This window comes from Poromitra crassiceps, assembly GCF_964638095.1.
Source record: "Poromitra crassiceps genome assembly, chromosome: 1".
Classification (NCBI taxonomy): Eukaryota; Metazoa; Chordata; class Actinopteri; order Beryciformes; family Melamphaidae; genus Poromitra; species Poromitra crassiceps.
The window spans coordinates 48,922,344-48,950,016 of NC_139623.1; the positions used below are offsets into that span (position 1 = coordinate 48,922,344).

General features: G+C 42.2%; 2 protein-coding genes across 3 annotated transcripts in view; both read left to right on the plus strand.

Annotated features, from left to right (window-relative positions):
- arhgef12b (Rho guanine nucleotide exchange factor (GEF) 12b) overlaps positions 1 to 10,030 on the plus strand; it is a 140,413-nt gene extending 130,383 nt beyond the window's left edge. The window contains exons 28-38 of the mRNA XM_083646927.1: positions 918 to 995; positions 1,100 to 1,175; positions 1,539 to 1,706; positions 2,536 to 2,623; positions 2,712 to 2,792; positions 2,886 to 2,980; positions 3,575 to 3,844; positions 4,447 to 4,689; positions 4,893 to 5,089; positions 7,199 to 7,265; positions 7,404 to 10,030. Coding sequence (XP_083503053.1) covers positions 918 to 995; positions 1,100 to 1,175; positions 1,539 to 1,706; positions 2,536 to 2,623; positions 2,712 to 2,792; positions 2,886 to 2,980; positions 3,575 to 3,844; positions 4,447 to 4,689; positions 4,893 to 5,089; positions 7,199 to 7,265; positions 7,404 to 7,417 — 1,377 coding nt within the window. The 3' untranslated portion in view covers positions 7,418 to 10,030. The remainder of the gene's footprint in view (positions 1 to 917; positions 996 to 1,099; positions 1,176 to 1,538; positions 1,707 to 2,535; positions 2,624 to 2,711; positions 2,793 to 2,885; positions 2,981 to 3,574; positions 3,845 to 4,446; positions 4,690 to 4,892; positions 5,090 to 7,198; positions 7,266 to 7,403) is intronic.
- Positions 10,031 to 22,836: 12,806 nt separating this feature from the next.
- Positions 22,837 to 27,673, plus strand: part of grk6 (G protein-coupled receptor kinase 6) — a 162,227-nt gene continuing 157,390 nt past the window's right edge. For both annotated transcript variants that reach the window (XR_014552984.1, XM_083642483.1), the window contains exon 1: positions 22,837 to 23,015. Coding sequence is in view for 1 of the 2 variants with exons in the window: in XM_083642483.1 (XP_083498609.1) it covers positions 22,964 to 23,015 (52 nt within the window). In the remaining variant the exon portion in view is untranslated. The remainder of the gene's footprint in view (positions 23,016 to 27,673) is intronic.

A 27,673-nucleotide genomic window follows, 5' to 3' on the forward strand; every position in this document is an offset into this window, starting at 1 on the left:
AGGTGCAGCTGTTGGTGTAAAGTCCGAAGAAGTATGGAGAGAGAACACCACCCTGGGCGGCAGCGGTGCTGATGGACCAAAAGTCAGTTATGTGCTTACCCAGCCTCATGTGCTGCTTCCTGTCAGTCAGGAAGTCTGTGATCCATCTGCAGATGGGGTCGGGCACGCCCAGCTGGGAGAGTTTCTCCTGTAGCAGCAGGGCTGGGATGATCGTGTCAAACGCTGAGCTGAAATCCACGAACAGGATCCTGGCATAGGTTCCTGCAGTGTCCAGGTGTGTGAGGATGTGCTGGAGGGCCATGTTTATTGCATCATCTACAGACCTGTTGGTTCTGTAGGTGAACCGTAGGGGGTCCAGGAGTGGGTCTGTGATGGATTTGAGGTAGGACTGGACAAGGCGCTCAAAGGACTTCATGACCACAGAGGTCAGGGCGATAGGTCTGTATCTTTAAGTGCCGAGGGCCTTGTCTTCTTCGGGAGGGGGATTATGGTTGATGTTGTAGGCAGGCTGTGTCTCCAGGCTCCTGTTGAGTAGTTGGAGGGAGGGGGGAGCAATGGGGTGGGAGAGGAGTGGGGATGGCAGGCAGGGGGTGGGGGAGGAGAGGAGGGAGAGGGGTGTGGTGACGGAGGAGAGGAGTGGGGGAGGCAGGGGGTGAGATAGAGGGGTGGGGGGTGATATGATACCTGAATTTCAGGGTTGGACAACCGTTCACTTCACTTTTAACAAGTTGGAGCTAGATTTTTTCCCCCTGAGTTCCGAGTTGTCTTGAATGCAGCCGGAAATATTCATGCTCACTATCAATACAAAATATTGGCAGCTTCAGTCTTCAAAACCCCATAGTCTAACCTGTTATGATCTTCCAACACTGTCATGTTGGAAAAGCAGTTGATAATTGGGTGTGTTGCTTTCTCAACAGAGGCTAGTGGATTATCAGAGAAGGTTAGACCTGTCCTCGCTCAAACAGAGTGAAGACAAGATGATCTTGGAGTTCAAGGTATGAAAAATAGCTGTTTTTTTTATCCGTGACCCTCTGAAAGACAAACTATCCATGAGCTCAAAACAAAGGCTGTACTGACATGATCAAATCCCCTCCTACAGAATCTGGACCTGACCAAGAGGACCATGGTGCATGAGGGACCACTCTCTTGGAAGGTCAATAAAGACAAGACAATTGGTATATGAACACACGCACGCACACACACACACACACACACACACACACTAGTCAATACATTTGTATGTATAGCTTTACTCTTGTGGTTTTCTATATTTGATTTTGCTTCTTTTTGGGTGTCTCCTTTTGGGTTGTGTTTTGGTGTAGGAGTCGCCTGTGGACAGGTGTTGAGAATTAGCATTCCGCTGTAAACACTTAACACTGTGTATCTGGTTACTGTGCATACATGTATGTTACATCTCCAATGCTCTGTGATGTCCATATCAAATAAACTTAACCTCTTACACACACACACACACACACACACACACACACACTGGACACAATGTGTCGTACTGACTGTATGATGTGTGTTTCCCTCAGAGCTGTACACGCTCCTCCTGGAGGATATCCTGGTGTTACTGCAGAAGCAGGATGAGCGTCTGGTCCTCAAATGCCACAGCAAGAACCTGGCCGGCACCGCCGACACAAAGCACATCTTCAGCCCCATCATCAAGCTCAACACGGTCCTGGTCCGCTCAGTGGCCACGGGTACAAACTACAGCCATTACAAATATTTTCAACTTGGTATTTTGTACTGATGATGAGGAATATTACTGTATTGACTATATGGAGTGTTTTAGTGATTTGTGTGTGTGTGTTGTATAAATCCTATTTCCTATCCAAGGAAAAATGATGCCAATGTGGAAGTGCCTTAAAACCTGCATTATTGCAGGGGGCAACTCCACTGGCTCCAAAAATAACTCTGATTGTATGGAAGTCAATGGGAAAATGACCCTACTTCTCACTGATTTATGACCTCAGTAAACACTTTCCTAATGAGGTTATGGTTTCAATGGCTAGTTTCAAGTCTTTACAGCATGATGTTCATTTTGTAAATGATGCTTCCATTTGGATTAAAATAGACAATAAAACAGACGTGACAGATGGGCGTGATTGACAGGTCGCCTGTCCGGTGATCGCATAGCTCGCTGATCACGGACCAAGCATCCGGTGCTGCGGCTCTATCGGGAATCCCTAGTCTCGCGCGAGCTGCTTCTGAATCCCTGGTGTCGCGCGAGCTGCTTCTGAATCCCTGGTCTCGCGCGAGCTGCTTCTGAATCCCTGGTCTCGCGCGAGCTGCTTCTGAATCCCTGGTCTCGCGCGAGCTGCTTCTGAATCCCTGGCTCGCGCGAGCTGTTTCTGAATCCCTGGTCTCGCGCTAGCTGCTTCTGGTCTCGCGCTAGCTGCTTCTGGCTCCAAATAACCAAGATGCTGATGGTCAAAACTCAAGTCTTCAAAACGGGAGTCCACAGAGCAATGGGTGACGTCACATGGCGATGTCCATATTTTGATCATAAATCCATTTTGTCCTCCTCAGACAACAAGTCTTTCTTCGTGCTATCCATGTCGGACAACGGGGCTCAGATCTACGAGCTGATGGCTCAGACGGTGTCGGATCAGAGAACGTGAGTCTGCTTCCACAAACCGTGCAGCGCTGTGACGTTTCACTCCTTTAGTGTCTCTCATCGTGCTCTGTGACCTCCATTCCTCCAGGTGGCAGTGTCTGATCACACAGTGTGCTGATGCCATGAAGGCCAAACCACACAACAACGCCATACCTCTAGCTCAGACTGAGTGAGTTTACTGTGCGGACACCTTGGTTGTTGTCTAGTGTTGTTTCACTTTGTCCTGGCTTCTAATATACGTGGGTGTGTGTGTGTGTGTCAGTGCTGAGCGCGATGCTATTGAGATCATCAACCCTGGGATGCCCAAGCCGAGCAAAGATCCTCACTGCACATCAACTGGGACTATCCAATCTCCAGGTAGCTAGTTAAATGACTGCCCCTCCCCCCAACTTGAAACTTTCAAGTTTTTCTGTGACTTGCTTTGCAAAATCTACAAATCTTTGTCCCGAACTTTAGGGACAGCAGAAATAAGTCTCGAGAGTTCTGTATACACTGTCCACTACTGTATAATGACTCGTTCAGGATGTATTTATGTATTGACTGGTCTGTAATTCTCTAGTTAGACCAGTCAGTCTGATGTAAAACTGAAATAACTTATCTTGAAATTTAGCTACCCTCCCTCCAAGGAATATTTGTAATTAAGCAAAGGACAATTAGTCTTCATGGCACAGTGCTTTTTTTTCTCCTTTCCTTTTTTTTTGTCAATCACTTGTAATGCACTTTAAAATGCATGTGATTTGTTTGAAATGTGCTAATTTATATAAATAAAGTTTGATTGATTGATTGAGTTAGAATTGTGGTGAAAGGGTGGACCTTCATCTTTGCATTCTTAAACAGCCCATAATGCATTAGTGTTGCTGCAAACAATGAACTCATTGTCTCAACTGTATTGAGATGAAGCTGATCCATCATGGTTATTGATTGTAAAACGCCAATCTTCATGCATTCCAGATAAATACACCACCTCTTCTCTGGGCCTTCAAACTCCAATGACGAGTACCAACCCCTTCGACGACATCGAGGATGAGGAGCCAACCCTGGCAGACAGACGGGAGGAAGAGGAGTTAGATGAAGAGGAGCTCGAGGCCTTCCAGCAGCTGGCGGACAGACTGCCCTTCCTGCAGGAAAGGTCGCCCCCGGGCCCGGACATTGCTATCGAAAACCAAGAGAACAGCACTTTCGACATTCCCCCCTCCACAGCCGAAGAAGCTCTCAGGACACGTAGGTTCTCTGTTATATCTGACATTTAATTAAAGGAGAATTCCAGTTTTTTACAATCTGGACCTTATTTCCAGCTTTAAATATGATTTTTTTTAAAGTCACCCTGATGAGGTTGGTTTGATTCCCAATGCACTAAAACGAAGATTTGTTTTGAACTGCAACCTGAAAACGAGGAAAACGCGACGTGTGAAATGCTTTACGTCCTGTAAATACCTTATTTTCCGACAGCTCATTTCGTTATTATATCATAGAGACAATGAGAAAATGAATGATCTATTTACCTTGCTGCAGCTGGGTCAGTTCTGTTTGCTGTCCGTCACATTGGTAGATAGCAGCTCCTGTTCCCACAGCTCCTCAGTTTGTAATCCATATGACGTTATTCCAGCTCAAATAAATACACGTGGCCATCGAATTCAAAGCAGATTTTCAGTGCATGGGAATCAAACCGAATTCATCGGGGTGACTTAAAAATCACATTTAAAGCTGGAAATAAGGTCCAGGTTGTAAAAAAACAGAATTCTCCTTTACAGGGAAATATCGGCCCAAAACATTGGACTTGAATATTGACACTATATGGTGATAATGATTTTTCTGTTTCCCAGTGGAGATGCTGAAGCAGGTCCTTCTTAGCCACATGGTAAGCAGAGCGGAGGAGGAGATGGAAGAGATGAGGTGGAGGAGGAGCGGGGCACCCGGGTGTCTGCTGAGGGCCTCCTCCTCCCCTGGGAGTCCCGAGGGACCCTCTGCCGTGTTCGAGGAGGGCCCAGCATCCGAGAGTTTAGAGAAAGACGACAACGAACTCCCATCCAGACACATAGGGCTGTTTGAGACCACTGAAAGCAACGGTGAGGGGATGTCAAAAAGTAACATAAATAGTATAATGAGTTATACCCAATTGTTGGCAATGGTGATGTTTCCCAATATCACATTTTGGTTGCAACTGAGAACAATGAACATGAGAGCATGAGAGAGATCACTAGTCCAGAATTGTTCTCTCTGCATTAATTCAGGCCATCTATCCGTCTCCACCTTCTGCCTCTCCATCCAGGTGCTTTTGTGGTTCTGGACGGCGGTGGCTCTGAAGAGAGCAGCACTGATGACGACGGGGGAGGAGGAGGTGATGTGGGAATCGACCTGAGGAAGCTGCTGTCCTCCTCCTCGCAGGCAGGGGGCGGCGGCCCCAACCTCAGCCGCCAGCTCATGACCCACCTGCGCCTCCTACAGGCCAGCCTGCAGCATCTCAAGGTACTGTAGGCCTCACCCACAGGCATTTGCTTTCCAAAGTCAATAGCAGTGTGTACATTCACAGTATTCTGGATGGTGGATACTGGCTAATATCCCACTTACTGATTCTGGATGGGATGTTTATTACCATCTCTCAAATATCCCTTAACCACAAGTTCTGCCGACTATGAAAGACTAATGCCATAATGTGTTTATATGGATCAGTAGCATGCGTTGATAGCAGTGTTGGGGGTAACGCGTTACACGCGTTACTGTAATCACATTACTTTTGTCGGTAACGAGTAGTGTAAGGCACTGCTGTCCCTAAGTTCAGTTATCACATTACAGTTACTAATCAAACACTTGACTCGTTACTTGCGTACTAGCAAGATAAGTATAGAGAGAAAAGATTTCTATTTTAATAGCAGATCTTGTGCCAGAGACGGGGTCACTTAACTGCACACCAGAATCACCCATGGTGCCAACATTTCAACTTTGTATTAGCATGCAGAACAGCACTATTATTATGTCGACACATAACTTTGCAGATAACTAACATCATGCATATAGAACAATAAATAATTTTAACCTCCAAAACACATTGACAAACAAACAATTGACAAACATTGACAAAAAAATCTATCAACAAAACACACTACCCCAGGGCATGCTGGGAACTCCGTCCACTTTCCTCTTCCACAGGTTAAATTTCCCAGAAAGCTTTGCATACATTTTTACACTCTGTTTTACAATTCAATCAGGCTAAAAAGTGTTAGATAGAAATAGTATTTATTTTTAACACAACATGCAATTCTGGAATATTTGAATATTGGACAAAATAAAATGAAATGAAATGTAAACCATAAGAGAAACCCACATACAGCGATGGGGTCTGTAAATACCCCTCGCAAATACAACGTGTTATAGTGAAGTGGGCACAGTGCAGTATGCTCCGTAATAATTGGATTGGATTGCAATCTGCCAAAAAACGCGCCCGCCTCGCCGTCTTCTACAACTTTTGAGGGGTGGAGATACGCACATTACTTTGAATTTGTTGCGCAGAAGGACAAGGAAAGTGACACTGCAAACTTTGCCTTGGACAGAAGCAGCTAGCTACCGCTGCGAACACGACATCAAACCTCTCAAAGCATCTGCAGAAGCAACATGCTAACACAAAGCTGGTTGCGAGAGACCCGCAGAGCCAAGCTTAGTCGCCCGCCTCGACCCCAAACAAGCATCAAAAGCTTGCTTTTCACCAGGTAACATCAAAATCAGAGATGGACAGGCTTGTTGCCTCGTACATGGTAGAGGAAATGTTGCCAGTTTCAACAGTAGAATGAAATCGCCATTTTTCAGAAACATATTGAGCAAAATACAGATGGCAGGGAACGGACAGCCACCATCAGACAGGAAAAGTTTTGCAACCTACCTTATTACGATAGAGATTTGTGCTAATATATGGAATATATGGGCATATGTAAGGTTTACTGTTGTATTGTTAACTGGAAAGTTACATGACAATGCTCAGGCGATGTTACGGAGTAACGCAAAAGTAATGTAACGAGTAGTGTAACAAATTACTTAATTACTAAGTAAAGTAAGGCATTACTTTTTTTGAAAGTAATGTGTAATACATTACTTTTTTGAGTAACAGACCCCAACTCTGGTTGATAGCTACAAGCTACAACAGACACACATAATATAAAAATGAATGCAGAGTGGTGTGGTTGTTAAGGAATACTATTTTAATTATTATTAATTGTTGAACCACACTTGCTGTAACTTACTGGGATTTGATTTGTGTCAACAAACCCTACCTGGGAGACAGAAAAGTAGCCAACAACTAATGTCCGGTTGCTGTAGCCTTTTATTTGGACCTTCTGGTGCAATTTTGCCTCCAGTTCTGCTAATCACTTCACGATGTGGAAGGATAATTTTACTGTTTAAATGCATTATATGAATGATGGAAATGCAATCTTGTCACATTAAGAGAGCAATGTATACACTTATCGTCACTCATCTCTTCCCCCATCCGTTGTAGCTGTTAGCATGCCACATTTGTCTGTCCATCTCTATGTCTGCCCATTCCCTGGATCAATGGACGGATTTGATATAATGATCTGCTTTCAGGAGGTGGAGATTAAATATAACCACATGCGCCAAACACTGAGTGACACAGCTACTGACGAGAGCAATGGTATGTTCCCCTTTCAGTGCTTTCAGTTATGCATTAGCAATTGTATACGATGATAACGAATACACTTTCTTGCGCTATCAAAGCTCGATCACCGGGGAATAAATCTCCGACTCTCTCTTCCGCCTCTGTTCTCTTCAGATCGGATTCAGTGATGACAAAGAACTCCCTTTCTCTTGGTTGTACAAGCCAAGCATCACGTCCCTCCATGCCCCCGTTCTCCCGGACACCTCCTCCACTGCTGATTATCGCTCAATAATGGAGGCTTAAAATGGGCGTGGGAAGAGGCAGACGCACCAGGCTTACATGACAAACATCATCGTCAGCAGCAGGATCATTCCACTAAAAGCCACTGACAATCCAACCAACAAATAGGAGGGAAAAAAACCTTGCAAACAGAGATCGCCACTGAATGTCTATATATATACTGTATATTATAATGTCTATATACAGTACTGTACGTGAACAGTCACCATTGTTTGTCATGATAATAATTGCATACAATATCTCATACTGGACGAATGAAACAGAAAATGACTGGACAAGTCAGCCAGGAAAGAGAGAGGTACCCCCTACTCCCCCCCCACACACAAACACACTCATCTGTCTGTGGTGTCACACAGATGCACAGTAGATAATGCATCAGAAATGGAAAGAAAGATGAAGGGGGTGAAGTCAATAAGCACAGCATCTTCACCCCAGCACCCCACATCATCGGACGTCCTGCTCAGCGATGACTGCAACAAACCAGCGATAAAGGAACTCAACACGTTCATCCCCAAAGCTCTTCATGTTTGTCTTTAAATTAAATTCTTGTAGAACAGCCATCTCATAAAACAAAAGAGAAAAGTACATGCTTCAGATGTGAAAAATGTCACCCATACACTCGACAGGCCAATACACTTTTACACTAACTAAATGCCTATAACTGTTGTTACTCAGTGACTAAAATGGCTATGATCCGAAAATTAATAGATCTGTATTTTTCAAAGGTGTTTCTTCCAAAATAAGAAATACTTCTTTTAAATTCCTTCTCATTCACACACACACGATTTCCTTTCTACTTAGTTGCACTTCCTGTGAACGCAAAATGTGTCTTGTCTCATTCTCTCAGTAATATAATTTTCCTTGATTCACAAAATGTTACACATAAAACATATGACACAACAACAAACGTCTGCAAACACAAGCTGTACACATATAATTACTTAAACACTTAAAATGATATTACTACTAGGAAGCTCATTGGAGACAGAGAGAACATGCAGGCATTGCACATCTGAAATTCACATTTTTGTGGGCCAGCTTCACCAACTAAACATTCCTCCTTTGGGGAAAGTTGACTAATTTCCAAGTAGTGAAACACCCAACATTATGCAGTGTGCCACATTATGAACTGCAAGCCATTTGGTAGAGTGCAAACCTAGAGTCTAGCCTACGCTGAACAGTTATTCTGACAAAATGGACTTTCCCACCGGCACATGAAGGCAACATAATAGTTGAGTACAAAATGATGATCGTATAATGGCAGAAATCCTAGATATGGATCACCACCAAAATCTAATCAACTGATCCTTGGGTCAAGATATATCTGCCCACTTAATTTAATGTAAAATCACTGGTCGGACGAAGCAAACCCAAAGAGGTGTGTGATATATACTGTATGTGTTTGTAGGAATCTCTACTCACCAAGTTTGGCATTGTTCAGAATGGAAACTGCAGTGTGAAATGAAAAAATCAGATTGATGTCCTAGTCGTTATTACGAGACGTACAAATGAGGTATAATGGGCAAAACGAAGGCAACCATGCATAGATGTATTGTAATTGTGTGTGTGTTTCCATATTACACCCTAGAATTACACTTTAGAGAGAATTTCAAAATGTGTGGGTATGCAAATTTGATATGCATGAACTTGGGGTTCATCCCGATAAACAATGGAGTCATTTTGGTGAATTATATCACCTCGGCCTTTCTTGTATTTCTTCAGACATTGAAACGGTGATCTCTTTATCCACCAAAAACACAGCGGAAAGTGGCTCATCGTTCCTTTTTGGAGGGTTTCTCAAGAGTCTCTTAAGTTTTTTGTTTTACTTGTGAAAGTTCTGACAGCAACCTGCGATAAGGGCATAAGGCCACTTGATACTTCTTCTATCACTCTTTTGATCACTTCCACTCTGTACTCTACACTGCCTCCATCCTGTAGGTACAACAACAGTGAGTCTTCAGCCAACTTGCTCACTGAGAGCACAGGACCTCTGCACTTTCACGGTTGGACTGAAAAGAAAAATATGTTTTTCACTTTTACTCAAGCATTTGTCTGACAGAAGTCTGTATCAAGTTATGCATTCAACTATTGGATGAAATACTGTAGATACAACATGTAAGCAAACCAGTGAAAAGAATGCATAGACACTCTTAAAAAAAAAAGATTGTTTCCAATGTAAAGGAAAATAATGTACAATTGTTTTGTTTTCTACATCATACAATCATGTAATGTTTTAACAAACTACTTATAGGGGTAAAAAAAAAAAGAGGATGTAAAAAAAGAGAGGCTAAGGTATCTATGATCGCATTATTCTGTTTTATAAATATTCCTTTCAAAGTGTTATATATTTTATTATATTACTTTTAGCTGTATGAATGTTTGCTGGCTTTGAAGATCACAAAGGGCTCCTTTAGATGGAAGTAAAGTTGGCTGATGATTTGTTTAAAATGAAGGGAAAGATCGCTAAAAGAAGTGTCATTTTATTGTAGTCGATCTTATTAAAGAAGCTTTAAACACTTGCACATGTGATTTCATAGTCTCAAAACAAGGTTACTGGTTACTTATCTCAAATCTGCCCCCAGGTTAATATCTACTGCAAGAGGGGATATTTACTTCATTGGGAAATGTCAGCTTTGGGGTACATCGATGCCATTTAGAGCAGTGGTTCTCAACCTTTTTTACACCAAGTACCAACTCAGAAATGACCACCATATCAAAGTATGAGAGGGAGGGAGCTCCATGTACCACAGGGTGAGAGCATTCGTTCTTAAAACCCTTCTACATCAAGGACTCCTAAATTGACACACAATTAGACCATACTACAGAAAGTGTATGAAATTTGACCAAAATAGTCCTACATTCTGTTATTGTGTTACTTATGGATGGAATTCTAGTGAAAACAAATGTTTCCCCTTTTTGCTGGGGACCCCCTGGAACACCACTTTGAGAACCACTGGTTTAGAGTGAAGGAAACAATAGTATTCTTTCATACTCCTGGTACCACAACTATACAGCACACTTCTAACTTGATCATGTATTCTCTGCTGTTGTAAACTGTTCCCTGTATGATCCTGGGCTGCTCAGCTGCATCAGGACTTTCTATAGCGGTCTGCCAAACAGCTGCTCACTAAACACTAACTCACTGATCTTCATGAGAACAATGGCTCTGCATTAGTGATGTTACGGTACCAATAATTCAGTAGTCGGGACCGGTACTAGTGAATTTCCACGGTACTCGGTACCAATTTCGGTACCACGGTAAAAAAAACAGACTGATATTTCTTCAACATATTCTCCTTTATTAAAGTATGCAACCATTTCCAATGAACAAATGGCATGTAGCCTTCAACTTGAAAACAAAACAATGTGCTTCTGCTTACTTCTTACATTCAACTCTGTATGGCAGTGAGTGCAGACAGTGCAACACCAGTGGCATGTAGCCCTCAAGAATTATTGTATTAAAAAAAAAAAAAAAAAAAAACAACAGGTACCGAAGTACCGAAAACAATGTAGTACCGACTAAGTACCGAAAACCGTGACAACACTACTCTGCATAGATGACCACATGTATTTGGTAGAACAGCCTTTACTACACATAACCCATCAGTGTGCGAAATGAACATTTTGCCTCACCTGCCAAGGAACTGATTTAGTCCATGAATTAGTATACATTTTCCAAAGAAATATGTCGCCCTCAATGTTGTTTTGTAAATTGAATCGGTGTTAACTAATCACATATACCGGTACTGTACTATAGCTCAAGGTTGTATTATCAAAGTGCAGCAGAAGAATAATTTTAGCCATAGCTTTAATGTTTGGGAGGAAAAAAAATATATCGCTATTGCAAAAATAACACAAAATAACTTCATAATGGTGCAACCTCTTAACAGAACACATCTCAATGGAACAAATCACTGCATCCAACAAAAATCAAACGGCTACATTTCGCATTTTCTTTTCCTTTTGTGATTAATTATATACCTGTGATTGTCTCTCTGTCCGTCAGCTGGGTTTAGCGTCTCTCCAGCCAGAGATGCTCACAAGTCATTTTTTGCAAGTCCAAGTCAAGTCTCAAGTCTTTGGTCACAAGTTCAAGTCTCAAGTCTTTGAGGGGCAAGTCCAAGTCAATCAAAGCATGTATCATCACTCTTTATCTAATTAGCATACAGTATCAACAGTAGTGCGGCAGTTAAGCACATAATCTGGTACACTTTTAGCCAAAGGCATTCCAAAAACAATTGGATATGGAGGAGTCATGAATTTGGAGAGAGAAACAATGCAGACTGGTAGCCTATGCAATAAAGTTGTGTAGACTAATCTGATATGAATGATATATTTATATGATTGGTGTCAATTGAATTATATGCTTTTATCACTTATGGCATTTGTAGCTAAGCTGCCTCACTACATTGGTTAATGTGTGTATCAGGGATGCAAAGTCATGGAGAGTGAAAAGGGTGACAGATAGCAGGGCACTGAGGGCAGACATAAAACCACTCAGAAATCATCCTATTTTGGGATGAAAAAGGTGACTGTCATCAAAAGATATATAAACAGGCTTTAAACAGGCGATTGCAATGAAATGTGGAAAAAAAATCACAATGAAAGCTTTCCTTTAAGTTAATAACTTTATTTTATTTTACAGACTCAGTTACTGCAAAACAACACAATGTGGCCACATACAACACTATTGTTGCCAAATTATTCAAAAAGGATGAAACAAGTTATTTTGAAACATGGACAGTTTTGTTCCAAAATAGATATCTACTGTCTATAAGTAGGGAGGACAAACCCGTTTGTGTGTTTTTCTGAAAAACATATTTTAACAGCTTATGATGCATCTTTTTAGTTATATTTACTAGTATATTGGCCAATAAACAACAAATCAAAAGTTTCCTGGCCTAATTTTTTTTTTGTTTTAAATCAAATTTTAAGGTGAAATTAGGATTAATCACTCATTACATTGCCAAACTCCTGAAAAAGTGGGCCTCATGTCAAATGTAATTCATGCCTGGAAGGTCTTGGAAAACCCCTCACGCCCGCACCCCAGCTTGGAATTAGGGATGGGCATTTCTAGCAAAAACACTATTCGAAATTCGCTGGCCAAATTCGAATTTAATTCGAAATTCGAAAATAAAAATAAAAATGTAAAAAAAATTAAAAATGTAATTTTTTTTTTTTTGTGAGTGAAATGTTGCATTGTCTCCCCTGATTCTAAGTCTACGGCTTTATTAATTAATATAAAAAGCTTCTGCTGTGGATTTTTAGCTCAAACAAGCATTGCACCACTGAAGTAAAGAACATGTTACATGACATTGACATTTTCGAAAATAAAAAACAGTTTTGACAATCATGAGTGGTTCATTAAATATTTAGTAGGCTCAGGTCTGAGTGCCAAAGGGGTGCCAAAGTCACCCCCTCTCCCTCTTCATGGGATTTCATCCGCCATTCATTTTTCCATAAACCTTGCTTAAAATGCTTATAAAAATTGTTTTACTTGCTCAAACCAAGCGATTTGACTATACTTAGAATCAGGGGAGACAATGCAACATTACACTCAAAAAAAAAAAAAAAAAGTTTTTTTTTTTCAATAATAATAATAATGTAATAATAATTTCAATAATAAAAGTCGACCTTGATAATAACAACGATTATTCGAAAATTCGAAATTCGATGCCCATCCCTACTTGGAATAGGCTGACAATTTGCATGGCTGTAGGTTATTATCTGGCCAAGGTCATGGTCAGGTTGTTCAGTACTTGAACCACCTGGAAAATCCTGGAAACCACCTTGAAACCACTTCATGCCCACACCCCAGGTCAGATTGGGCTAAAAATTTGCATAGTCGTTATTATCTTGTAGTTATTATCTTATTATCTGGGGAGGGTCATGGGCAGGTTGCAGTCCCTGAACCACCACACCACCCCACCCCCAAACACACACAGACTGAGCATAGCGCCTATTGGCAAACACAAAAAGCTGTTTATCTCGAGAACCGCTTCTCCGATTGACTTCAAACTCAAGGAGTGCACTTAGGGGGGGCCGATGGAGTGCAGTGCTGAATTTCGTGCAATTCGGCATAGCGCCACGTACTGGCAAACACATAAAGTGGTTCATCTCGAGAACCATTTGTTGGATCGACTTCAAACCCGGGGAGTGCGCTTGGGGACCTGATGGAATTCAGTGTCGATTGTTGTGCCATTCGGCATAGCGCCACCTACTGGAAAACACAAGTATATGTATATGGCTAATCAACACCAAATCAATGGGTTATTATCTGGGCAAGGTCATGGGAAGGTGGTACACTCCTGGAACCACCTGGGAAGTCCTAAAAAAAGGCTTTCCCTGAAAATAGATGCAAGACCATAACTGTAGTGGCTATTTGTCCTCAATTAAGCAATATAAAACAAAGAAAGATAAATCAAAGGCCACTGAGGCATCAGAGAATGAATCTTCTCTTACACAGGGAAATAACTCCATTTTCCAGGCAGGCATAGCATTTCTTGGGATTTATTTATCATTTTTGCAAGCAAACACAAAGGATTGCTGCCTTTCTTGCCCTAGTAAAAAAGCCATGAACCCCTCCCGGTGCAGTCTACCTGCCTATGCCCATATAAGTGCACCCCAGTTGCCAGCACCTTCAAAGTAAAAGCTGAATAAGTACTCAAATTAATCAAACAATGATACTAATATTAATCAAACTAATTCATCAATATTATTCTACTACAAAACAAAATACCTAAATAAATGTTTAACTATTAAATATCACCAAAAACAACAAATAGCTTCAACAATACCATGTAAATGTTAATTGAATTATATCAAACAGTTGTAAGTTTATGAGTGTTGCACCCATTCCTCATGTTCAATTGAATGGCAGTATCATATGAACTGTGAGAGCTTGGTGCAGTTTCATCTACAAGGCTTGTCAGGCCTTGAGAGTGGCAAAAGTAAATGGTAAATGGCCTGCATTTATATAGCGCTTTTATCCAAAGCGTTTACAGTCAGTAGGTACATTCACCCATTCACACACCGATGGCGGCAGGCTGCCACGCAGGGTGCTGGCACACCAGCGGGAGCAATTTGGGGTTCAGTGTCTTGCCCAAGGACACTTCGACATGCAGACTGGAGGAGCCGGGAATCGAACCACCGACCTCTTTTATCCAAAGCGATTAGTGGACCCGCTCTACCTCCTGAGCTACAGCCGCCCCACAAACAAACAATACAAACATACACAGACAGAAAAACATCTCTGAACAACTGGGATCTCTGCATGAACCTGGAAAATAGAAAAAACCGTCAGAATCAAAGCTGTGAAAGAAGATTATAGGGAACCTCTTTTTTTTTTACAAACTATATACAGTTATATACAGACTGTTGACCACAGCTAACCAACATTCTAAATGTTACAGGACCAACAAAGAGCTGCTGTACCTATTCGCTAATCTATTTACAAGATCATCAGAGTGCATCTGATACTGCTGGCTTGAAATGGCCCGCTCAGCAGTTCATACAGTACATCTACTAACCTATGCTTGTGCTGCTGTACCTATTCACTAACCACAGTCTATTTACAAGATCATCTGATACTGCTGGCTTGAAATGGCCCGCTCAGCAGTTCATATATCTACTACACCAACACTGGAGATCTATACTACGAATCTAAGTTTATGACAAACGTAGTCATCTAAGAGGGGGCATTCATAAAGACGTCCTTCCTCAAATGTATATTCAAGTAAGAGCGAATTACCTGTGCCATCAGCAACTACAATACCTGCCTCCGATTGTTCTTTCCCTTGCTCATCTATGAGCATGTGCTTTACACGCCTACCTACCATGTCTGCAGCACTGACAGACTCTATCACTAGATTCCCCTGCTGGAAATCTCTCCATACATCCCACTGTCTGATCTGCTCATCCCCATCATATTGCATGATAAATAACTGACTATCATTCAGTTCTATGCTGTCTATCACTGTGGCCCTATACCACACGGTGGTGCCATCTTCTACACGTTTGTGTCTGACTAACTTTCCCACAAGCTGTTCTGCTGCACTGATTTCTGGGACCGCAACCTGTGGAAGCCCTCTTTTCCTTCCTACATCCCGAATCCGCTCCTGCTGCTTCTCTGCCAGGTGAAGAAACCCTTCCTTAGCCTGAGTAACTACATCTGAGGGAGCACAACCATATTCTCTATCTTCACTGTCTTCTTCTACTGGTGGCTCATCATGCAATACACTCTTCAGATTACTGACCAGAGTGTCCAAGGGTAATGGCCTCCTGTCCTTAGTCAAATTTAAAATTCCATTCACATTCTTCACTCCCAGGACAACACGCCTGAATCTCAACTGAGCTGATACAGCTTGCAGTTGCATCCTCTCATCAAAAGCCTGCAGCTGGGTCATCTACTAGGGGTGGGGGAAAAAATCGATTCACCTAAGTATCGCGATTTTTAATGTCACAATTTTTTGAATCGATCTTTTATTCCAGAATCGATAATCGCCAAAAAAAAAAAAAAAAAAAAAAATTTTTTTTTTTTTTGGTGCTTGCAGTCAGGCCACTCACTGAACAGCAGGCCAGGCGCCGCCTACTGGTTTACTAGTGGTTTTATTACTTTATTAGTTAGTCTGAAGTAATAATTACACTTCAGGGTTAAAGTGGGTGCATCTCATTGTCAAATTGGGCTTCAAACGGCCCAAATTTCACACGCGTCGGCCCATACCGGCCTGGCCTGCTTGGTATCTAATGCCCGGCCTGAATTATGATCCCAGTCCGCCCCTGTTTTTAACTATATCGCCCAGCCCTACTCATGATATATAATATACAGTCTCTAGTGTATGATTAAACTTTTCCCATGTTCTAATCTAGTGTAAAAAAGCAAAAAAACTGAAAAAAGAAAAGAAAAAAAGAAAAAAAAATCGCAAAAAATCGTAATATCGAATCGCAATAATCGTAGAATCGCAATACTTAAGAATCGCAATATAAATCGAATCGGCACCCAAGAATCGTGATAGTATCGAATCGGGAGATAAGTGAATCGCCACAGCCCTATCATCTACCTCTTCAACTGTTGTCCACAAGCCCCCATATTTAAACATCTCAACTGTGAGTTTTTGCTTCTCTGCGACACCCCTAACATCTCTCTCTGCAACACCCCTAACGTCTCTCTCTGCAACACCCCTAACATCTCTCTCTGCCCGTTTCGCCCTAGTCTCTAGCAGCACCCTAACTCTCTCTTCTCTGATAGCCTGGGCTCTCTCACAAAATGTGTCTCTTTGCTCTTTCACAGATCGTCTGGCTACAGACATTACCTGTGCTTTCCTATCACTATCTAAATGTGACAACCAATCCCAGGACCTGTTCTGCTTAAAAAGCATCATTCCCTCCAATGTAATTGTATTTGCCCTAGTCTTCTCCCTAAGCAGCCTATCAAAATGACAAAATCACGCTCTGAGCTGGCATTAGTTTTTGGTGCACCTGCTACCTGTGCCTGGAGATCCTGGGTTACAGAAGAGTAACGGCCGTGCTGCAGATGGTCAGCTAACATGCACCTGCATACCCTGACAAGGCTGGCAAGAAGGATCTCTACTGCTTGCACAGTTAGAGCATCAAACTCTGCAGTGGTGTTCTGTACCAAACACTGAAACACAGGGCTGATACATCTATATCCTCAAACAGCTTCACCTCCCCTGTCACAAATGAGTGGCCATCTGCCTGCCACTCCTCAAGCTTCTTAACTAACTCCTGATACCTGTCATTCATGGCAAGTACATTCTCTCTCTCAGAAAGAGCAACCCACAGAGGATGTATTACCAATTTGTCAATCAGACCTAATGCCCTACAACCTGCAAGAACCTGAGGAACACCAAGGTCCTCATTCACAGCATGAACAAGCCTGTTCTCTGCCCTGTTGGCAGCTGTGAATGCACTAAGGTCATTACTGATGTAGTATAAACCAGCAGCATTGTGCAATGTGACGTTTGCTCTATTGCCCTTCATCATGGCAAGGGGAACGCTGTCAGATCCATTCTTCTCCGTAAGAAATGTTCTGAAGTGAACCGGCTTGCCACTCTTTACACATCCACGTTCCTGCCCAAGTTTACACACAGTTCTGAGTAGTCTAAAGAGTACCGCTCTGATTTCTAACCACATGTTCACTATCGTCTTCATCCTCGCCATCATCTCCACCCCCATTACTGGCTGTCTGTGTGCCCTGCTTGCTTTGGCTGCCTACCTTATCAGTGCCAAACACCAGATTTTCCCATTTACACAGTGTCGTTAGCCTGATGTGCTAAACCATCAATAAGATGCAAGCCACAAAATAATTCATTAACTACAGAGACTTGCCCTCTGTTCCTCACTACACTCATCAAAACCCTCTATGATATCTGGCAGAATATTGGCTCTATAGTCTCTCAGAATTTCATTAAACTTCTTCTGTGTGTTAGCTCCATCACTCATTAAATTCTTGATCTTGGAGAAGACTTGTTTCTCACAGTAGTCAACATTCACCTGTCCCCCACCACTGCTGACAATATCCTCAACATTCACCTGTCCCCCACCACTGCTGACAATATCCTCAACATTCACCTGTCCCCCACCACTGCTGACAATATCCTCAACATTCACCTGTCCCCCACCACTGCTGACAATATCCTGAATCATCTCCCTTACTGTTTCAAATGTGCACCGGGCAGTGCCGAATGCCTGCTCTCTTACGCCTAAATGTAGCCTACTGCCATCCGGCAAAAAATACACCTGCAGTGCCATATTTATGCCCATGTTTAGTCGTGGCATCGGTACACAGTGTCAGTGTCATGTTATTTTCTCTAAGAATGGTCTCCTGCACATGTTGCATTGCCACCTGTCTTGCCTCCGTGATCATATATTTACAAAAGGTGGTACCTGGCAACTTCCCTACCTCTATACCAGCCAGCTTCTCTAGTACGATTCTGACCACCTCTGTGGCTTTATTGGCACTTACCCCTTCACTTGTCACTAAATCCATGTACACTTCCCTAACGGCGTCAGTATACTTACCATGTTCGAAGGTGCTGATACGACTCTGGGCTACAAGCCTGTCTAATTCTGATGCTCACCCTTCCAAAAGTCTACCCCCTGGTTTAAAACTTGTACCTGCTCCAGTAATTCAGTAACTGTATGACTGCTCTGTTCTGCCTTCCTTTTCTAGTAACTACAACTGAGAGATTCCTTTCTCTTCTCTGCTTTCATTTTTTCCATATCCTCACGAAGGTCTTGAATCCTGCTTGATGCCTGCACTATTGCATTTATTATGCCTTCTTCCCTCCGTCTCAGTTCATCGGTGTCTCGCTTCACTTTCTGCAACTTGTTCTCCTTCCGCTTCAGCTTCTTATAAAAGTTCCTTGGTTGCTGCTGAGAGAGTCAATTCAATTCAATTCAATTCAAATGGCTTCATTAGCATGACGTAACACTGTACATATTGCCAAAGCAAGCGATTAGACATGAACAGCTAAACATTAATTAGAAAACTTACTATATCAAACATACTACAAGACAAATGAATGATCTGTTGTCAGATATAGTAGCAACATCAAATAACAAGCTTTAAATAGCAAAGAAACTACAAGAAAAAGTGATCTGTTGTCAGATATAGCAGCAACATCCTTTGAATAGCAAAGAAACTACAAGACTCTCTTAGTGAGAGACTCTGTAGTGAGTCTCTCACTACACTTAGCCAACTTGGACTGTAGGCTTCTAATTTAAACTTCACCCTCATACAGTTTTGAGTTTGTGGCTTTCTTTTCTCTATCTAACCTGTCCTCAATACAAATAAGATCAAACTCTCTCTGCAGCCTGTTTGTATCTGCTATCTCTCTATTCAGATCCCCTACAATCTCAGTGACATTCCTAACGCAATGAGCAGCCTCATCAGTGCTGCTACTGTCTGTACTTACCTGGCGAGACGGTGGGTCTGATGGTGTGAGACTAGTACTTACCTGGGGAGATGGGTCTGATGACGTGAGACTAGTACCTGACTGACCTGCTACAGCTACACCATGTGCTTTTGGAAGCTTAAATACTGCCCTGCCAAACATCTCCCTGTCACTACCATGCATCTTCCTGTGGTCCTTGTGAGCCCGACGCAAATACAGTATGTCCTAATATTACTTTCAAGTACGCTACGATAACCTTCACTATGTCCCTGAGTGTCAAAGCTAAAGTTGTAAAGCAGAATGTTAACTAAGCTACGCTCATTGTTTGGCACAACCATCACTTTGACATACTTCTCTATCTCAAACATTACATTGTTGGTTAACAAGGTACAATCCAACTTCTCTGCTCTGTCAACAGTGCACTCAAAGCCTACACCCAGCTTGTCACACTCCCTGAACTTCATACTACCGTCCTTGGGACTTTTCCCAAGTTTACTGCAGCTCATCTTGCCGGCCTGTTCTCCTTGGGGTCTCTAGTAGAAATAGGAAATAAATTGAAAATAAATAAATAATACAATAATATAAAAAAAAATCATACAATTATAAATTAAATGTATTATTAAGGACTCCTAATAGTTCACATTATGGGCCATGGACCCCCATATGATGAGATGTTGTCTCAGATGCAAATCTGAGAATATTTTTTCTTGATATAGATTTTGTCCAGAATTCTATTTAGGTTGAGATAACAGAGTCCTGGGATCATCTCAAGGACCACTGGTGGTCCCTGGATCCCATATTGAGAACCACTACAGTAAATTACAATCGTGCAGAGAGAGAAAGAGGGAGAGAGAGAGAGAGAGAGAGAGAGAGAGAGGGAGGAAGGATGGGGTGAGAAGAGAGTGTTGTGTTTGCAGCGCGGCCTAGCTGCACTGCAGCTATGCTGCTAACTGCTGCACGAGCTAAATCAACAAGGCAAACCAGAAAAAGGCAGACAGTCATTTTTACACGGCGCGGTGCACATTTTGACAAGAATACCAAAGAAAACCCAAACGAAAAGTAAAAAGTGACTTCACACCGTTGTAGACGACAAGTTTGCGAACAAATCCCTGTGTTTATCACGTTGTCTGCTACAAGCTAAATCTAGCACCACAGCTAATAAAGTATGCCGACGCAATTTTTGTCAGTATAACTGACGAATCAAAGGCGGACAACCGACATGACGTGTAGAAAGGGGTTGGCTATAATTTAAGTGACAGATCAATGGTCAAATCAAAAAACTCAGTTGGGAATCCAGTCTTAAAGGGCCTATATTTTGCTAATATAATGTATTATTATTTTATTGTTGGACTCCAGTAGAGTAACTTATTGCATCATTAATAGTTCAAAAAACTCATTGTTTATCTTGTACTGGCTCTCACTGCCCCCTTCAGTTCACCCTCTGTCTGAAACGCTCTGTTTTAGGTCCTGTCCCTTTAAGAACCCCCACCCTCCGAAAAACTCCAGGCGGGCAACGGGGGGAAAGTTGTCTTTGCAAACCTCTGCCCAGACAGAGGACCCGGAGCCCACGTTGAGAACCACTGCAAATCACAATCGTGCAGAGAGGGAGAGAGAGAGAGGGAGAGGGAGAGGGAGAGGGAGACGGAGAGGACGCTGTGTTTGGCTGGAGTTGGGGATTACTCTCAAAGGCGAGGAGTGACGATTTTTTTGGTGTGCCGTTTTTCCTCCAGGCAGCCTGATGCTGATTTCCCTCCTCTAAACAGAGCTCGATTTAAGTTATTATTTCGGTCTTTTTCAAAATTATTTTCTCATTTTGTAGTAGTAATGGTGCATATTTATCGATACAAGCAGTGTTTTTATTCCAACATGAACCAATAGTATGTTTAATACTAGATTGAAATGAAGGGAGGGAGGGGCAGGGCACGCGCGCCACGGGCCCGGGGCTAGGCTTGGCAAAGTTGGCATCACCATGGTAACAAGTCCTACCTGACGTCACTAGAACTAGAAATCCATGTCCTCTCGTCTACAAGACTTCATGGGGGGATGGGTTCATGGGGGTAACATTAAAACACCTTCACCTATTTATTTGAAGCTTAGCCCATGTTTAATATGACCATCCAAGATTGTAACAACATATATATGATACAAAATGAAGAAATGCATATATGACCCCTTAACTTATTATTTCGGGCTTTTTTTTTAATTATTATTTTATTTTAATTATTTTTTCACATTTTTTCAGGCCAGAATGCAAAAATCTCCCATTGTGATTACATTAGAGCGTGTTTAGAGCGGGGGGTTCTTCCTGCCTATAGCCTACTACAAAGTCAAGTCTAGATTTATACTGATACTGCTGGCTTGTGACAGCCCGCTTAGAATACTTATTGCACTTTTATTTCATTTCATTCTGTTCAGTTGCACTTCATTTTTGTTTTTGTGTTCAGTGATACAGTTGCGCTTTGAATCGTTTTGGGCAAATACTGTTTTAATAATAAATTTGAATGAAATTTGTGAATGACAGTTTTGAGTCAATTTGTCTATAACGTGATGTACATATTATTACACTACCTGCTGGGTGGCACACAGCAAGTTGTACTTTCAGCTCTATGTTAAAATGTTTAGTACATTATGTAGACTTAGAGTATTGCAATATATCGCATTCTGCATTTTTTTGATTGAGTCCTTCAGAATGTTATTGCTGTTTGCATGATTTATGTTAGCGTTTTTAGCCCCCTGAGATTGACAGGACACCAACTGTTGTTGGCAATGCATCAATGCTACTAACCTTAGCTTCTGCCTTATCGTTACTCACTTTTCCAGTTTCTCGGAAATCTCCTCAACCTGCTGATCATGGTTGTCCATGCTTTCTTCCTGTGCGGCTTCGTGTTTCACCACGAGGACACAGTTTGACGTTTTATACGTTTAAAAGGACATCTCAAAACACCAAGGATGCATCTCGAAATGTGAGCTCGTGCTGTTTTGATATTTTTGAACACGCAGCCGTTTCCGTATGGAAGTTCCCCGCCACATGCATCCAGCGAATCAAACAGCTCGCTGCACTCACGTTCGCGTTACGCTGTCGAATCGGTGCAACGGAAAAGTCCAGTGGGCGGAGCCAAGGACAACGCGACTCGAACGCGACTCTACCGCGCTTGCTGATGGCGTCTGCGGTATACCCGGAAGTGGGGGCAGAGCTTCTCGTCGATGTTTAGAATGGATCGGCCGGAGGGACATGACGAGTGATGATTACTTGGATTTAGGTATAAGGAGTGATGATTGGTTGGGGTTAAGGTCAGAGGCGGGGTTAAGTGCCTCCGGCTGATCCACTCTAGCATCAACCAGAGCTTCTGCTTCTCAAGGCTAGGGCGGAGTAACGGAGGGAGGGAGGCGAACCAGGGCGAAAGCAGAAACGGAGGGTTGAGTGATTCCTCCTCGGCTGAGCGCTGTGATCCATTCAGAGTGAAGCCGCCCGGGAGGGCCAGGAGGTCGGTGTGTCTGTAACCCCTGCTGGACAACAACATGGAGCTGGAGAACATCGTGGCAAACACGGTGCTGCTGAAGGCACGGGAAGGTAGGATGGAGATAATTGGGATGTCGGGCGAGTTGACAGCTCCCCTCTCTGGGTACCTTACCGACACAGCAGCGGTAACGTTACCGGAGAGGGGTCAGCAGATAACTGTCCCTGCACTTCCTTTTGACCTTGTTTTGACGATACGTCTAGATAAAAGCAGTCAATTAGATGTTCTTCTGCGTATCGGTAATGGAAGATAGCTGGGAGAAGGCACTGGCCTGACGGCCGTACGAGAGAACGGACCGTGTCGGGGGTCCGGAAGGGGATGCGACTGTGTGAAATGTGATTGCAGCAGCGACACATATCTCTATCTCTCTCTCTCTCTCTCTCTCTCTCTCTCTCTCTCTCTCTCTCTCTCTCTCTCTCTCTCTCTCTCTCTCTCTCTCTCTCTCTCTCTCTCTCTCTCTCTCTCTCTCTCTCTCTCTCTCCACATCTCTCTCCACATCTCTCTATCTCTCTCTCTCTCCCCCCCCCTCTCTCTCTCTCTCTCTCTCCCCCTCTCTCTCTCTCCCCCCCCCCCCCCTCTCTCTCTCTCTCTCTCTCCACATCTCTCTCTCTGCCGCTTGTTGCAGCATCGTCCTGTCGATTTGCGAAACAGGATGTTGTGGCAGAGCAGCTGTAGGCTACTGGGTTTTGTTCTCATTGCATTTGTCATTCTTATTGTTTGTCTTCCACTTAAAATGTCTCTTATCTGTTTACTATAGCCTATACTTTAAGGCCCAACATCATCACTTGTTTGTCAGACAGATAACTGCACTTGAACAAAAGCTAAGAAGCTTTCCTTTAAATTAATGATACTGTGGTCTGGCCCATGTGAGTGTCAGTTAATGTCTTCTATGCAAATGTCACAGAGCAAACTGCATCTACCAGACAGGCACAGATAACAATCTGCACAGGCGACTGACATAAGTCCCCTGGCTCTTGTTAATGAGACTCTTAACTACATATGATCACTGGTGGAAATTGACAGGTTTTACTGTGGGAACCCTACTAGGCAGGGTGGGGGCCACCGGGTGCGCTCCAGAGCCCCCCCGCACGCAATCGATCCAATGCGCACCGCATTGGAAATATATATAAATATATATAATATATATATATATAATATATTATATTATATATATAAATAACTCACATGCCAGGTCAATTGTATATTATGCAGGCAAAGAAAGGAATGAAGCAGATTGTGGTTAAGAAGGCTGATGTCCCCAAAAGAATAGTCCATGGCACTACTTTGAAAGAATTAGGCTATCTGGAATGACGCTCACATAAACACAATGAGCTTCATTCCCTTTGACCTGTGGGTTTAAAAATGTAGTTACATGCACACACGCACACGCACACACACACACACACACACACACACACACACACACACACACACACACACACACACACACACACACACACACACACACACACACACACACACACACCAGGGCCGGCGCCAGGATGAAATGACTTGGGGGGCTGTTATAACTGGTTTCTGATTTCTTTTTTATTATTTTTTTATATGATATTTTTATATCGTAAAACATAGGTTATATACCCACTATGCCTATTTCTGGACTTGTTAACCATAATAACCTCTGAAAAGCGCAATAACAACACAAGAAAGACTACTATTCAAAATCAAATAAAACATTTATTTCACAGCAGCAGATTAAGGCATTAATAGAGCAGAGCTTTGCTTAACGTAAGTAAGTAATAAGTAAGAAAATATTCAAATAGAATTAGAAAAATATAATAAAGTGTATACAGTGCAAGAGCATATGTGTAAACCTATATCTATCCAATGTATTCCCTAAAGGAAACACCCTAATATAAGTTCTTCATTCAAGCCCTCTGTCTGCAAGGTATGTATCCAAAACGCCTCTCTTTGTAACAGGGCCTTGTCTCTGTCACCCCCTCTCTTTAGTGGAGTGACATGTTCTATACCCTGGAACCTGAGGGAACACACGTCGTGACCCAACTCATTCAAATGTCTGGCGACAGAGGACTTTACATCTCTGTTCCTAATCCTAAAGTTTTCAACTCTCTGATAGTTTTCCCGATGTAAAATAGCCCACATGGACACTTCAACAGATGCACAATAAAATTAGTTTTACACGGAATTCTACTCTTAATCGAGTACTTTCTTCCAGAGTGAGGATGGAAGAATGTCTCTCCTCTGATCATAGCATTACACTGAACACAGTTAAAACAAGGGAAATTACCGTTCTGTACATCAGACAAGAAATGGGAGGGGCCAGGGGGGCGTGTGTAACAGTCAGCTCTGACCACCATATCTCGGACATTTCTAGCCCGTCTTTGAGCAAACAAGGGAGGCTCAACAAATAAATGGCCCACTTGGGGGTCACTTTGTAAAATGTTCCAGTGACTTAAAATACATTTTTTAATTTCCTGAGAAGCAGGTGAAAAGGTAGCGGCACACGCTATTCTAGACCCTCGGGAAGGGGCGGACTTCGGGACCAACAGGTCCTCACGCTTCAACCCCCTAACTCTCTGTAGGCTGTTCTCAAGGATTGTGTTGTTAAAACCTGTAAGGTACAACCTTACAGTGTAAAACTGTAAGGCTGCACCCTATAATCATGACTGTCATTCTGCAGTATTATCGCAAATGTTATAACCATGTGTAGTGTATGTGCACTGGACCACTGTCAAAGCTATGCCCATACATGTGACTACATAATTGATATAGTTATAAGTAGGGGTGTCACGATATTTCGTCGCACGATATATCGCGATATCGATATCGTCAGAAAAAAATGATGTAAAAAAAGAAAAAGAAAAAGAAATTGCTCCTGAATAATAGAACAAATTTAGCAGAATGAATATGAATGAGTGAGGGGGTAGACTACTACTGGTATGGCAACTATAGTTGGGTTGGGTTTCAAGGTGTACATAAGATTACATAAGTTTAGGGACCATTGAGCATGAGTTATTTAAGAAATAGATTGTATACTTTATTTTTCTTTCACCATGCAACAAACATTAGTTTGTGACAGTGTGACACATTCTATTGCAAGAGAAGCATTATCTTCCATGTTGTTTTCTAGTTATTATAATAACAATTTCCAAAAACAGCATTTGTTTTGTATTTTGTGCATTTCAAATGAAAGACTATTTTTCCAGTATTTTCCCAGGGCTCCCTTGAAAAGAGGTTTCGATTTCAACGGGACTCACATGGTTAAATACCGTAAATGATAAATAAATACATAAAAATTATTTACTTTTGTTAAAAAAAATATTGTTAAAATATCGTATTGTATCGTTATCGTGAACCCAATATCGTGTATCGTATCGTGAAATTAGTGTATCGTGACACCCCTAGTTATAAGTCATACCTTGAATGGGAAATGGCCTAGTATAGATTTCTCTACTGCCATGTGTAACGTTATTAGTATAGATTTCTCTACTGCCATGTGTAACGTTATTAGTTTAGATTTCTCTACTGCCATGTGTAACGTTATTAGTTTTGAGTTGCACAAACAAGTGACTCCCCCTGTGCACTCACCTAAAAAGTTCTTTATTAACCGAATCTTTGCCCTAACCGCAAGATGAAACCTTCAGAAGACCTCACACCAATTGTAACTTCAAACAGAGATGATTTGTTCGCCTTTCTGTGATCATCCATTTATACATCGTTTTTTGGCGCCTTCTACTTCAGGCTGCCTGCAATGCGACTGTGGTCAACTCAGCCTCCACTCCGAAATACACGGTCAAATAGCCGCCGCGTTATTTTGCAGAGTTCATTGATACAGTCAATTTTGGCAAAATGCAGCATGGTGTTATGGTCATTGACTTGTTATTTTTCTCAGATCACCATCACCGTTTAAAAATTATAATTGCATTGCTTTCATAGTAACATTAAATTGCTGCGTGGGTGACACGCTGCAGCCCCAATATACTACTACTATATCGTGCATTCCTTTATAACTGGGAACTGGTAATCTTACGGTTCAAAGGTCATGAGCTGGGACGGTGACGTCACCAGAGCTGGTATTTCCCATTCCAAACTCATAGGAGCCTCAGCAGCATCCCCGACCTCAAAAATCCAAGATGGCTGCTCGGCGCAACAACAGTAGTTCTAATCGTAGTAAATGCTATTTAGCACTTCTGTCTTGTTTGTGTCTCATTAAATCAGCTGTACACACAGCACTGCATAACATCTATCTGTGTGGACATGTTGCTGCAGTGTTTGTATGCGCAAAATGCCGCGAAATGCTTTGTTATCAACTGTTATTGCTAACAATGGCTAGCCTGGCTAGCGACTGGATCTGGCCAAGAGCTGACTCACAACAGTGAACTTCCCAGCTCCAGTTTTCTGCAAATGGAACGCTAACAAAACAGATGTGACGTCATTTAGGGTGTATTCACTAGGGATGCACGATATGGATTTTTAGAGCCGAAACGATAACCGATAAATATATTCTTCTTGGCCGATAACCGATACGATATAACCAATAATTATTATAATAAAAATAGATATAATTTTTTTGTTTTGTTTTTAACCTGTATTTTATGCACACCTGGGGTTAAAAAAGGGTTAGGGTAGATGTATGGATGTAGTGAGCATAGCTCTGACCTAACCAAATCTAACTAACATCACTGTGAACGCAAAACAAAAAAAACTTCTGATATAATATGATTGTTTTAAT